The sequence below is a fragment of the Penicillium samsonianum genome (genome assembly GCF_028829775.1).
Source record: "Penicillium samsonianum strain IBT 33392 chromosome Unknown utg000007l_segment0_segment0, whole genome shotgun sequence".
Classification (NCBI taxonomy): domain Eukaryota; kingdom Fungi; phylum Ascomycota; class Eurotiomycetes; order Eurotiales; family Aspergillaceae; genus Penicillium; species Penicillium samsonianum.
The window spans coordinates 335751-348664 of NW_026643265.1; the positions used below are offsets into that span (position 1 = coordinate 335751).

The 12914-nt window shown below is 48.4% G+C and overlaps 6 protein-coding genes across 6 annotated transcripts; 2 read left to right on the forward strand and 4 right to left on the reverse strand.

The window, feature by feature from the left end:
* Positions 1 to 474: 474 nt before the first annotated feature.
* N7471_010935 (nucleoside triphosphates FAP7) lies at positions 475 to 1171 on the forward strand (the record flags this gene model as incomplete). Its single annotated transcript, XM_057283654.1, has 3 exons — positions 475 to 657; positions 762 to 910; positions 970 to 1171. 3 exons carry the CDS (start codon positions 475 to 477, stop codon positions 1169 to 1171), a joined length of 534 nt encoding a protein of 177 aa, XP_057129920.1.
* An 89-nt stretch (positions 1172 to 1260) lies between these two features.
* On the reverse strand, positions 1261 to 2095 carry N7471_010936 (non-canonical purine NTP pyrophosphatase; the record flags this gene model as incomplete). The annotated part of the gene is made up of 6 exons (XM_057283655.1): positions 1261 to 1329; positions 1386 to 1450; positions 1505 to 1541; positions 1595 to 1739; positions 1798 to 1871; positions 1925 to 2095. 6 exons carry the CDS (start codon positions 2093 to 2095, stop codon positions 1261 to 1263), a joined length of 561 nt encoding a protein of 186 aa, XP_057129921.1.
* Positions 2096 to 2915: 820 nt separating this feature from the next.
* N7471_010937 (uncharacterized protein) lies at positions 2916 to 3257 on the reverse strand (the record flags this gene model as incomplete). The annotated part of the gene is made up of 1 exon (XM_057283656.1): positions 2916 to 3257. The coding sequence occupies one exon, from the start codon at positions 3255 to 3257 to the stop codon at positions 2916 to 2918; it is 342 nt and encodes a 113-aa protein (XP_057129922.1).
* A 1113-nt stretch (positions 3258 to 4370) lies between these two features.
* On the forward strand, positions 4371 to 5161 carry N7471_010938 (Aminoglycoside phosphotransferase; the record flags this gene model as incomplete). Its single annotated transcript, XM_057283657.1, has 2 exons — positions 4371 to 4733; positions 4757 to 5161. 2 exons carry the CDS (start codon positions 4371 to 4373, stop codon positions 5159 to 5161), a joined length of 768 nt encoding a protein of 255 aa, XP_057129923.1.
* Positions 5162 to 5380: 219 nt separating this feature from the next.
* Positions 5381 to 10399, reverse strand: N7471_010939 (type V myosin; the record flags this gene model as incomplete). The annotated part of the gene is made up of 6 exons (XM_057283658.1): positions 5381 to 5699; positions 5757 to 5830; positions 5884 to 9736; positions 9796 to 9985; positions 10042 to 10174; positions 10265 to 10399. The coding sequence occupies 6 exons, from the start codon at positions 10397 to 10399 to the stop codon at positions 5381 to 5383; spliced, it is 4704 nt and encodes a 1567-aa protein (XP_057129924.1).
* An 848-nt stretch (positions 10400 to 11247) lies between these two features.
* On the reverse strand, positions 11248 to 12723 carry nap1 (histone chaperone NAP1; the record flags this gene model as incomplete). The annotated part of the gene is made up of 5 exons (XM_057283659.1): positions 11248 to 11298; positions 11351 to 11694; positions 11753 to 12463; positions 12526 to 12605; positions 12677 to 12723. 5 exons carry the CDS (start codon positions 12721 to 12723, stop codon positions 11248 to 11250), a joined length of 1233 nt encoding a protein of 410 aa, XP_057129925.1.
* Positions 12724 to 12914: the final 191 nt, after the last annotated feature.

The window sequence follows — 12914 nt, forward strand, 5'->3', positions numbered from 1 at the left end:
GAAGCACGAAGCCACGTAGAATCAATGAGTTTCAATTAACATTGCATATATATATCCTGTGTATCAAAGGTTATATACAGAAAATCCGGTTTCACAAATTAATCCTTTTCCCGCCTTTGTATGCTGTCTACCTGAAAAATTAAGAAGGGAAGATATCAGAAAAAAAAGACATCTAAAAAGAACATACAAAAAGAACATCCGAAAAGCACTCCAGAGTGTCCTTACATATAACATGCCTAATACAATCTTCGTCCAAATAGATCAGATTATTAAGGTCTTAGGTGGTCAAGGGCAGAGGCATAAGCGGCCGACTATAAATGTCTTTTATACATTCCAAATGCGGCAACTTACCCCTCCACGATAAGATAGCCGGGACGAAAATTAGTCCGATGGAATTATTTCATCTGGGGAAACAAACCATTTTCAATCTACAATCTACAATTCCACTTTAAGATCTCTATCTATTAAGAAAACATGCGCACCTCTCCAAATGTGATCATCACCGGCACCCCCGGCGTGGGGAAGACCGTCCACTGCGAACAACTCGCGCAAGAGATCGGCCTGAAGCACCTGTCCATTAACCAGGTCGCAAAGGACCGTGGGTGTTTCGATGAATATGACGAGGAATTGAAAACCTGGGTGGTCGATGAGGATAAGGTGAGAATGTTTCCCACAAAGCTCTTCTCTTCACCTGGATTCCTACTCTGTCCACCATTGATTCAAGACTCAAAATTTCACATGCTAATCCATGCGCGACATAGCTTCTCGATGCCCTCGAAGACGAAATTCCTAATGGTGGCTACTTAATCGACTGGCACGCCTGCGACCTCTTCCCCAAGTCCTGGATCGATCTCGTCGTTGTCCTCCGCTGCCCCACTACAGATGTTCTATATGACCGACTTTCCTCACGGTATGACAATCGAGCCCGCAAACCTATCTACGCCTTTAAACTAACATATTTATTTCAAGGGGCTACCACGAGAAAAAGCTAGAAGAGAACGTCGACGCGGAAATCTTTGGCGTCCTATCAGACGAAGCGCGGGAGGCATTCGACGAAGAGATCGTGGTAGAATTGAACAGCGAGCAGGATGCAGATGTGGACTCGAACTGCCAGCGGATCGCACAATGGGTCGATTCTTGGAAGCAGTCGCACACGGAGAATGCCGATTGAGGGAATTCGTCTGGCCATATACAATTTTTGATCTTTGTTTCTCATTCTTCTATGGTCTTTTGCGGGCCGAGTTATATACCCATGGCGATTTACTGTTGGCCTTCGGCTAGCCACTGCTGCAACTTCACCAGCGCCTTGTACCGGTGCGAGATCTTGTTCTGTTCGCGGGGCTCTTAGTACATGGCTTTTTCACGGGAAACAAGATCGTTCTTACCTTTTCCTCCTTGTCCATCTCGGCATATGTCTCCTTGCCATCATATTCGAAGATAGGGTCCCAACCTGCCATATATCAGATCTTGATTCTCTGCAAAACTCATTTGGATGTCCACTTACCAAACTTTCCTGGTCCTCTGGGTCGCACAATAGCACCCTGTACATCACAGTTAGATTTATATAGGTTTGGAATGACTGCATTTGCCTTACCTTGGTCCTTCCCTGGAAAAGAATGGGCTCTTCACCAGGGCCCCGGCAGAAGGCAAAGGTACACACAGCTTCGGCAGTTCTGTCCTCGAAGCCATCGAGCATCTTGTTCAAGCCCTCGTGGCCCAGATTCTCCATGAAAGATTTGCTTGACAACCATCAGTACTATTATCACGGATTAAGCCTTTAATATAGCAAAGACATACATGTATGGCCCGGGGAGACCCTTGAGCGCATGGAACTCAAGCGCAGTGTCTTCGGTCAAGGCAGGTCCATTGATCTATTCCCTCGTAAGCAGATATAATTTTAGCAAAAGGTCTAGGAAGAAATTACCGCTTCGGCGGCACGTCTGGCCTTCTCTTTGGCGATTTCTTCGACCGTGCCTTGGATCTCGGGGACATCGACCTCCTGGCTGTCCACTTCGATGACCTTACCGAGGATAGCCCGCACCTCGAGGAGCTTGTTTTCGTTGCCGGTGATGAAGTTGAGCTTGGTGAGAGTCATTTTGGCTGTGCAGATAGGTATTGGTTGGTATAACTTAGTATGGGTTGGATGTTGCGAAGTCGAAGATTAAGAGTGTGCCCCACTGCGCTACCGCTGACCGCATATATCGACCCCAGGTGCTGGGGATTCATACAAACCAGTTCATAAAATGCATTCTGAGATACCCCAGACCTATGTTATGTTTGGATCTTAAAATGACTTTCTTCGTTTCGTATTTTCTTATTTTCTCCACCTTGGAGTAGCCATCTACATTGTGGTGCCCCAAAGAGCCGCAGATGCAAACGAATCTATCAAAATCCAACAAATTGAGAAGAAAAAGAAAAAAAGTGAGACGTCAGTTGCTTCTGGGGTTTCTCATATTTTGTGATGCCCCTGAAATGACCATGGTTGTTTACTTTAGTCTTTTTCCACACAAAGAAATCCTGAACAGAATATTCTACTCCTTGCGGAGTATTGAACCTTTGATTACACCGCAAACATGCAAATGACCCCTGACGACCTAATCTGGGAGCAAGCCGAAGAAGTATCTGACAAGTGGCTTATTCAATTTCTTGACCGTGATATCTTGAGATCGATCGGAGATTTCATCCTCACTCACAATAGAGCCACTGTTACCGAGATTGATATACTCAAGAAAGGATCTTACAACATTTCCGTGTGGTTAAAGTACCGAAATGAAGCTAATGTGGCTACTGTGATCCGGTTATCCCAGCCTGGTGCTGTCATGTTTCCCGAAGAGAAAGTCGTGAATGAAGTTGCTATAATGCGATTTCTCACGGATCAGACCTTGATACACCTTCCTCTCATTACTCGGGGTAGTTCAAGGTTGAAGCCCTGGGGCTGAAAAATTGAAATTCCTCAAGACACTCAGGCGCCGCTCGGCCTCGAGAGCTCGTCTCTCAGCCTCGGCCTTTCCACGCTCCGCCTCGACAGCTCGTCGCCTAGTCTCGAAAAATCGCCTTTCAACCTCGAAGCCTTGCGCCTTACTGCCTCTCAGTTCCAGCGCAAGTTTTTCAGCGCGAGAATTGGCATCTCGCGCTGCGACTTCAGCGATCTCAGCTCGTAGGACATGCTCGCGGGATCGGGCTTGAGCAGCTTGAGTTTCTAGCTCAAACTCCTGGGATCGGGTTTCGGCCTCCGTGCACTTAGTGCATTTGGCCATCTTCCTATAGTGACTATTAGCATTCATGTAGTATCAACAGGTCTGAGCAATATCCTTCTAACTGCTCTCAATGTAGGGGAGGGAGATCAATGAATCTTACTCGGTGTGTATCTCTTTCAATTTCTGGAGGTGGGCCACAAAAGCAATCACAATGAGGCCCGCCTAATAGATGACGTAAATGATCGCAAAAGGACGTGCGGTCTTGGGCAAATCATGGACATCTTTCATCTAAGAACTGGGCTTCCCAGGGTCCCCCAGTTCTATGGACTTATAATTGTTGTTGTTATTGCTGCACGTGTTATTGCAACAAGACATTTTGAGTCGCGAAATTCAAAAAGAGAAGAAAAAACGAAGAACAAGAACAGAGAAGAGAAAGGAGAAAAGAGAGGGAAAAGAGAGAAGAGAGAAGAGAGAAGAGAGAAGAGAGAGAAGAGGAGAACTTCAAACGAGTAGGGGACTGACTAGTGCCTTCCCTTCTAGGCCAGTAAACAAAGCCTTCCAATGCTCCTTCCAATTGAGTACAAGTACAGAGGCCAGTCTCAATAGATTCTCAATAGTGACAGTAATTGACATGTTCAATCTTTACTTTGACCTCAATGGCTTGGCTATAACGGGCAAATCTAAATGTGAGATAGGATGCTGCTCTAGGGAGAACTTCTGTGAGGCAGGCTGTCGAAGTGGCTGCGACACCGGTAAAACCGTGAACGCACAAAATCTTCCTCGCTGGAAAACGAAGGCCAAGTCAAGTGAAAGTCAAGTGAATCTAGGTACCTGACTATTAACAGAATTGAATACGCTGAGAGAGTTTGAGGACAGCGCACCGAACATCATTTGCCTGCTTTATAGGAGGGCATGTGTGTTCTCTTCTGACTCTCTGACTTGCGTGTGCTAAATGTTTTCAGTATCTCAATTTCAGCTTTGCTTATATTGACAATGCCTCTTTAGCCCATTACAACCGGAAATGATGGTGACGAGGACCGCTGGACCGAGTTTACTACTGTTGGGACAGGTCTACTATGTGGAAGATATCGAGGTGCATTGTTGTTTGAGAGATGAGATTGTTGTTAGAAGCTAGGCTCTAGACTACTGGGTTTTGACATTTGGCAACTACCCATGAAAAAGAAGAGAGTATCAACTTATCAATTCCAGTGGTCAAGTCTAGCCTATCAAAGAAACGATTCCGTGGAGTCCGCAGACGACTGTCGACGAAAATTCGTGGCACGGCAGCTTTTTCGCAAGCTAGCTAGGGAGAAGAAACTCGCGAACCCATTACTCGAGAAAGGGCGTTTCAAAATTTGGTGTGATGATCTACGGCCAGCTAATGTGCTACTCAACGAGAACCCTACGCAAATTACCGGGGTGGTAGATTGGGAGTTTACATACACAGCCCCCGTTGAATTTTCCTATGCGCCGCACTGGTGGTTGCTTATTGAGAAGCCTGAGTTCTGGTCAAAGGGGATTGAGGACTGGACAAGAGTGTTTGAACATCGTTTCTTAAGGCGATGAAGGATTGTGAAGATACAGTAATCCAACAAGGTCGGTTAAGAGACGACCAGCAACTTTCCGGTCCTATGTATGAGAGCTGGGAGAGTGGTGATTTCTGGAGTATGTATGCAGCGACGCATAGCTTTGCCTTTGATGAGATTTACTGGCAGAAGATTGACCCGCGGTTTTTTGGACCTTCCAAGGATATCGAGGGAGCATGGAAAGAGAGATTGGGCCTATTAGATGAGAAGGAAAGGGAGGAGATGGAACGACTAGTCGCTCGGAAGTTGATTGAGATGGACAGCAGGATTCTATCGTGGGATCCAGATGAGTACACTCTGGCATTTCACGAGCAATTGAAGAGTCAAGAAAAAGCAAAAGCCGAGAACCGTGAGCCCGATGATACTGGGACCAAGTGAACCCTTTGGACATTGGATTGGTCATTTATGTTAGAGGAAAACTCATTTACAGGAATTCCCTTAACAATCTCTTCTGGTCTATAAGCCAAGACGTCATATGCAACTGAAACAAATGAAAATCATGCGCATCACTGTATCGCAAAGGCCGTGGATAATCCAGGCAAGTCGTAATCCGTAGCTCACAGGAAATCCCAAAGTCTAATATACAACAGTACAGATCTATTCCTCAACCACCCCGTTATCCCATTCGAGCTTCTCTTGCTGTGCCATCGCTTGCGCGGACACAATCTCAGCAAGTCGTTTCAACCGCGGCGTTTGGAGCCAGGATGGGGTATAGGTCTCCAGAGCAGTGATGACACGCGGCTCGGCGATCTCGTACGGGCCACTGTCCTCCATGTCTACCGGAGCCAGGAGGAGCACATCGCTCTTCTCTGTGACGCGAGAGGCGACGGCCTTCATGATCTCGCCGTTGATGGGCTGTTCGTAATCTGCCACCAGGTACTGATTCAGAAGTTTCTGGATTTGGTTCGGAGACAACCTGCACACAATTAGTTACGTGAAAAGGTGGGAGAAGACACTTTAAGGGTTCACTTACATCCAGCAAATATCTTGAATGATCTCAATATCATTCAGAGTAGCCTTCTTCAGCTGCAGAAGCTTGGTCGCTTGCTGTGTAGGTGTTAGTACAATGGCCCAAATGAATATCAAACAAGGAACCTTACCATCAAATGCTCTAGCTTCAACGTCCCCTCTGGCATATCATGACTCTTGCACCACTCCTCAATACGAGTGATGTTGTAGTTGATTTGCAGACCACGCTTCCACGACAGGAAGTTACGTCGCATGAGGAGATCGTTGAAAGCAGTGACACCAACTAGGCGCAAGAGCTCCGTGACAGTCTGGAGGATGATGGCGTCCTCAAGGTAGAAGGCCTTCATCGCCTTGTAAACACCGTTCAATAGACTGAGGAGGTTGTCCATGCTGTAAGCTGGGTTATTGTTGGAGGGCAGAAGCTTTCCAAGGAAGCGATTCGTTTCACTGGTGACAAAGCCGGGAAGTGATTGAGACTCGATGATGGCTGGAACAATCATCTTGTACAGTTTCTTCTTCAAGACCTTCATCCAAGTGTGATAGATGTTGAATTCCAAGCTCTCGAGGTCGTGCTTGACAATTTCCAACAGGCGGTCATACTCATAGTTCTCGGTCTTTTGTGCTTCATACCAATCCTCGGCCAGGAAGACAAAGGATAGCATCTCGTGCACGTTGGATAACCAGAAGGCACCGGGGTTGATCGCGTCGTCCCCATCATGCTGCATAACCTCTTGCTGGATGGACTGCATAACGTTGGCCAAGAATCGCTCCGACTCCTTAACAAATCCGTTGTTCCACATCTCCGACGTAACAAGGTTGATCAGGTATGCTGGGAACAGGACCTCCTTTTCAGTCGGTGGCGGTGTCGAAGTTGGGAGCGGAATCTTCAAGTTGCGGATAAGACCCATGGCGACTTCCTCGTTCAAGTCCTCCTCTTCAGAAAGCAAGTTCTCGAGCTCCACCTCGACCGACTCTAGACCAGGAGAGATGGCCGCATTTTGACGGGCAGCCATAGATCCAGGGGTGACCGCCATCGAAACAGGCCGGGGGTTGTATGCACCACTGAAGCGATCCGTCTCGATCCTTTCAGCACCGGCACTGCGTCTCTTGGGCTTAGGTTTCTTTGAAGATACCAGGTTAATCAAGCCCGGGGTAGGGGCCTGGACTGCGCCACCGTTGGTTAGACCATCGCCGTTTACGCCGTTCAAAGGTACAGATCTCTTGGCAACCTCAAGCTGTTCCTCGAGATCGGAAATCCGCTGCCGGAGAGCAGTCTTGTCTTTCTCATGTTCGGCATCCAAGAGCTTGAGACGCTCCAACTCCTCGTTGGCGGTTTGAAGAGCCTCACGGGAGATTCTCTCCTCTTCTTGGAGGCGCTTGATGGCAGCCTGGGCTTCAGTGTGGTTTTGTTGAAGCTTACTCATCTCCTCTTCGATCGCCTCTAGCCGGGCTGCAGTGATACCAGCCTGGTTTGCTTCAACCTGGAGTTCCTTCGTGCGAGCCTCCAAAGCATTGTGCCGGGTTCTCCATGACTTCAATTGGGCATCGTAGTTGTCCAGCTGTGAGACCAAGGTCTTATTTTCAAGCTTGAGAGATTGCAAGTACTGGGTCAACTCAACCACCTTATTCTCCAACTTGTAAGAAATCTGCTTGAGATCACGGGCATCCTCGCGAAGTCTCTTATAAGCATTTCTTGCCTCTTTTCCTCTCCAGAGGTTTTGGATAGTAATAACCTGGCGGCGATACTGTCTCCAGGCCCGGAGTTGACGCCAGGAGCGGAAAGCACGTTGAATGACCTTGGCCGCATTTCCATTGATAGAGTCCATGATGTTGCGTCGGCATAGGAATCCCTTGGCAATAGACTCGAACAGAATGAAGTTTTTGCGGATTTGAGTGTAACGCTTCTTCTCCTTCTGGCCACGCCAGACCCGCTGGATCGTAGTAGCAGCCTTGGTCCGGCGTATCTCATGGGCATGCTGGCGTGCCAAGAATCCCCGGATGAAGGCCTGAGTGGTGAGAATTGAGTCACGAGCATCGAGGTAGCGGCGGCGGTAATACTTGGCACGCAAGTTCTTCTGGATCATGATGGCACATTCATTCAACCTGGACGTTCGGAGATTCTCCAGGAATGCAAGCATACCAGCTCGGAAGAAGATTTTAGTAAGACCAAGCTGATACTTATCTTGTTTTTCATCTCCCAGGGCCTTTCGGAGGATTGCATGGCACATATCCCGAATCTCCGAGGTCCATTGTGAGGAATGGCACAGCATATAGTAACGAACGGCGAATTCCTCGTAAGTCCATCGGGTTGGGTAGCCAGCGGTACTGATACGGACAGTTTCTAGGACACCACAAGCTCTCAGCTGACTGAGAACCATGGGACCTTCGAATTTCCAAGCCTCCTTTGCCTCATTAGGCTTGATGCAACGGATGTAATGAACTTCTGTACTGTTGATAGTGTGCATCAATTCAATCAGCGAAGACTTGAAGATTCCTCCAAGCGTGGGTTTCCGATTGACTGCAACGCCAATCCGACGCCCTGGGGCTGCTGCAACTGGCTTAGACGACATAGCAGCAGAGTCCTTTTCACGAACAGCCGCAGCAGTGTCTAGAATCTCCTTGATGAAATGGTTGGAGGAATTGCGCAACACTTCCAGATGCTCATCTGGCACAGTGTCACGGTTCTTTTCGATAAATCCATCAGATTCATAAGTAACATCGACTGCATAGTGACAGACGGTGAATGCAGATTTCCCGAAGCGGGGTTTCTTGTAGAACTTCTGCTTGTCAGCCGCAAAGTGATGGTGAAGCTTGGTGACAAACTGCTCATCCGAACCCATAGGAAGTCGAGACTCTTCATCCAAAAGGGCCAGGACGCCGAGCTTCGCTTCGATAAGATCGATACAAGGTTGGTTATCCGAAAAGTCAATGAATGTCCAGTCAATCTCTTCTCGGACATATTCTTCCTGTTCAAGCTTGAACACATGCTGGTTGAATTCTTGTTGCAACTTCTCGTTGGCATAATTGATGCAGAATTGTTCAAAAGAGTTCTTGGCGAAATGTTCAAACCCGTAAATATCAAGAACACCAATAAAGCATTTGAACTGCTCAAGCACTTCATCGGTAGCGAGGCGGCGGTTGATCTTGTCCACTAGCCAATCAAATAGACTTGAATAGATAAACTTGGCGACGGAGTCTCGGACAACCAAAGCCTGTTGCTGTGTCAGATTGGAGGTGATTTTTTCGCCACGCGTGATAAGTTGCTTCTTCACGATCCATTTCGCAAACTCGGTAGCATCGATTCCAAGCATTTCACACGCGCGGAGAAGTGCAGGCTCGGTCGACGAGACTGACGAATCCGTGCGAGTAGCTGTGATCTTGACATTACCGAGGTGTAGCAAAGCGGCCAGAACGCGGAAGATGCCTGTCTGGTCTTCCTTCGACACACCAATCACAGCCAGCGACTTCCTGGTCGCCTCAAATTCGGCCTTGTCATCGACACCGTCGATCACTGGAGTGCCACCCTGGTTCAGATATTCAAAGTCTTCCGCAGCCAAGAGACCCAGCTCCTGTTTCTCCGCGTCGGAAGCACCGGCTACCAGCTGGTAGAAGATGTGGTAATTGCGCTCTTTGAGAGGCTGGAAGACGAGTCTCGACCGCTCAAGAAGATATGTCCTGATCTTAGCTCCGATTATATTCGTCCGGTCATCGAACATGATCTCGATATATTTGCCGAAACGGGAGGAGTTGTCGTTGCGAGTGGTTTTGGCGTTACCGAACGCTTCCATGACCGGGTTGGTAGCTAGGATCTGCTCCTCGGTTTCACTGATTGCCTCTGCGCGGCTGGTGGAGTATTTTCCAGGTTGATCAGAAGACTCGCGAGTCGCAAAGTAGCGCATGATATATTTGGCGCTCACGGTCTTGCCGGCTCCAGATTCACCAGAGACCACAATCGTCTGATTCTTTCCATCGCGAAGCATGTCACTGTATCAAAAGTGTGAGTGAAACCAACCCCAAAGAGGCAAAAGATGGATGATTCTTACGCGAAAGCTTCCTCGGCAATGGCGAACAGGTGAGGCGCCTGCGAGGCACGTTGTTTCCCAGCATAAACCTGCACCATCTGCGGTACGTACAGCGAATCGACTCGGGCGAACGGGTTGGTTGCAATCAAGACGATACCACTGTAGGTATATATCTCCTTCTGAGCGTAGCGGAGTTTTATAGCCTGGAGGACTGCAAAGGGCCGTCAGCTGGGAGGGCGGCACTAAGCAGGTAGGAGCAAGACAAACCAGCGGGCTCGTTCAAGTGAGACAGATTCGTCAAATCTTCGCTTGCTTCAAGCATAGCAGGGTTCATGAGCGGAGGTAGTTTGGGGTTGTTATCGACCTGCAGCTCGGCCTGCGTAGTCTCCACGGTTTTTGTCTGCCCCGATCAAAACAGTGTCAGTCGGCCAACTCCAGTACCTTAAGAGACAGGATTGCGCATCCAGTGTCCAGCGTCCAAGGCACCTACCTCTCCGTTTTCCAACTCGAAAATCAGCTGCACTTTCTCTCCATCCTCCAGCTTCTCCTTCACCTCGGATGCCAACCATCCTTCTGTCGAGTCGGGCTGCCAGGCCCGTGTGCCGACCTCATAGATGTGCGCCATAGGGAATGTAGGTCGTTAATCGTTTTTGATGCAATAAAGCGGGATATTTGCAGAAGCTCCGGGGATGGGTGTTTTCGGAGGTAGGGTATCGAAGGGAAAAGGAGATTCAGGTCCAAAGACAAGGGGGACTTCTCAACCCCTCATCTCATATTTCGAAAGAATAGAATAAAAAGATTGAAGATAAGAAATAGATGGAGGTGGAAAGAAACCTTGGAAACCCTTGAATGAGACTAACAGCTGGCCATTTAGCGAGAGCCCCTGAAGGAGCTTAGGGAATATACTGGGGGCGCTACACCCCACAGCCTGTCACCGCCATCCTACTTGGTCTGCATTGTGTACATTGTTATGTTTACAATTTACATTGTACAATTTACTAGTTACTGACTAGTTAGTTAGTTATTTACTACTCAATTACATGTATTTATTCTATTATTATTATTTATTTTATCATTTATCATAAAAAGTGTATGTCTTGTTCCTGAAACTTGTTTAATACATAACTAGTTAACTAACTAGTTACATGTAAGTATGTACATGCAGTATTATTGTCTCTGGTATTGCTTCCTGATTGTTTGAATATCAAGTATACATTATGTAGATGCCGAAACAGTCTCAAACCCGTAGACTACCCATATTTTAGAAGACAGTTCAGGTGTCTCAATTATGGGTGCAAGTCCTTACAGCGTTGGACGCGAGAATTACACACCGATTATGTCAAGTATTGATTGAGTATTAGAAGATAGAGGTCACGCAGGGGGGCAACAAAAAAAAGGCAGAAAGCAAAGCAAAATATCAGAGAGTACGAATAATCTCATGTTGGGCATTCACCACCGGCAACTTTTTTTCGTTTAGTTTTGCTTGCACTCGGCGGCCTCCTTCTTGGGCTTGGAAGTACCATCCTGGAATCATGTTAGCAGGTTGATCTGAATCGGTGAGTGTTGGATGCCATACCTCTTCGTCTGTGTCCTCTTCGTCCACATCACGGTCCGACCCGAGCTCCTCCTCGTCCTCATCTTCGTCATCCTCATCCTCATCATCGTCATCCTCGAACTCATCACCATCCAAATCCTCACCGAGCTCCTCGAACTGGAGAGCTTCACCGGTGAACCAGTCGATGGCACGGGGAATAAGCTTCTCCTTGATATCCTCACCGAGCTGATAATCAAGCTCCAGACGCTCTTCAATGTCGCTGGCGACTGAATCGTCATCCTCGGCGGGTGGCTGTGGGGGCGAGAAGAAGTTGAAGAAGGATTCGGTAGGCACACTGATCTTAACAACGCGGGTCTGCTTGGTGTCTAGAGGAGGGTCAATTGTCAGTTTCAACGTAGCAACCCAATATTCGAGTGCACTTACTCTTGTTGCGCTGCTTCTTGCTCTCCAGACGGAGGGTCAGGTCTTGGTCCTCCTTCCAGTCAATCTGGGATCCATCGGCGTGGTCGTAAATGAAATCGCCACCGTATCCACTCTCATCCTTGTAGAAGTATGACTTGGAGATAGTTTTGTTGGTGAAGAACTCGTTCTCAGAGAACTCGAAAATGAGGCGGAATCCGGGTCGGTCAAGGTACTCCATGCGAATGTCGGTGAGGTGCTTGAGAGCCTCCTCATCGCGCTCGGTAATCATCTCAGCAAGCGAGATCTGGTTCTTCATGGCAGAAAGCCAGAACTCGGGAATGCCGTTGGCGGCCTCACCCTCCTCCTTCTTGGGCTCCTCCTTGGTCTCCTCCTCCTCATCACTCTCCTCATCCTCCTTTCCGGCCTCAACCTCGGCCTCGGTCGGCTCGATACCGCCGTTGATGATAGTAGAACGACGCTCGTACAGGGGCGTGAACTTGCCGAAGTACTTCTTCTCAAGTTCCAGAACCTCCTCTTGGAACTGAGCCTCGAGCTTGGAGTGCTCCTTCTGGATACCCTTCAGACCAGCGACACGGCGGCGGACGGAGGGGGGGAGAGATTCGATGTATCCTGACGAGCGACCGACGAGTTGACCCAACTTGCCTTGGATCATGGAGACCAGAGCAGGGTTGCGGGCGAAGAGCGAGGCAGCGGCGGCTTTGTCAAGGGATTCTGGGTGAAAGGAAACCACGGTCAAAGAGATGTCGGTGAATACAAGAAAAGAGACGACTTACCCTCCTCGATGCTGGATACACCAGGCTGCTGAGCGTGGGACGAGATGGGAGCATTGTTGGCCGGTGTGTTTTGCGGGGTCCTTCTGCAAGTCAGTATATAATTTTTTTTGCTTTTGATAAGGATGGAAAAAATAAAACAGGGGGTCCTTACGGTGCGACCGGGAAGTCCGCCTTCTTGTTTCTGATGGGCTCAGACATGATGAATGGGGAATGAAAAGGGGGGGAAGAGAATGAGGTGAGGAGAGAGAGAGAAGGAAGAATTTGATATCCGTTTAGTTTTGGGGGGAGAGAGTCTGGAAGATGGTGGGATCCTTAGCGCCCTGTGGCCGAGGGGCTTGGCGGGACGGTTCTGGTTGAGCAAAAGGCTGCAAGTTCTCCCAACAATACCC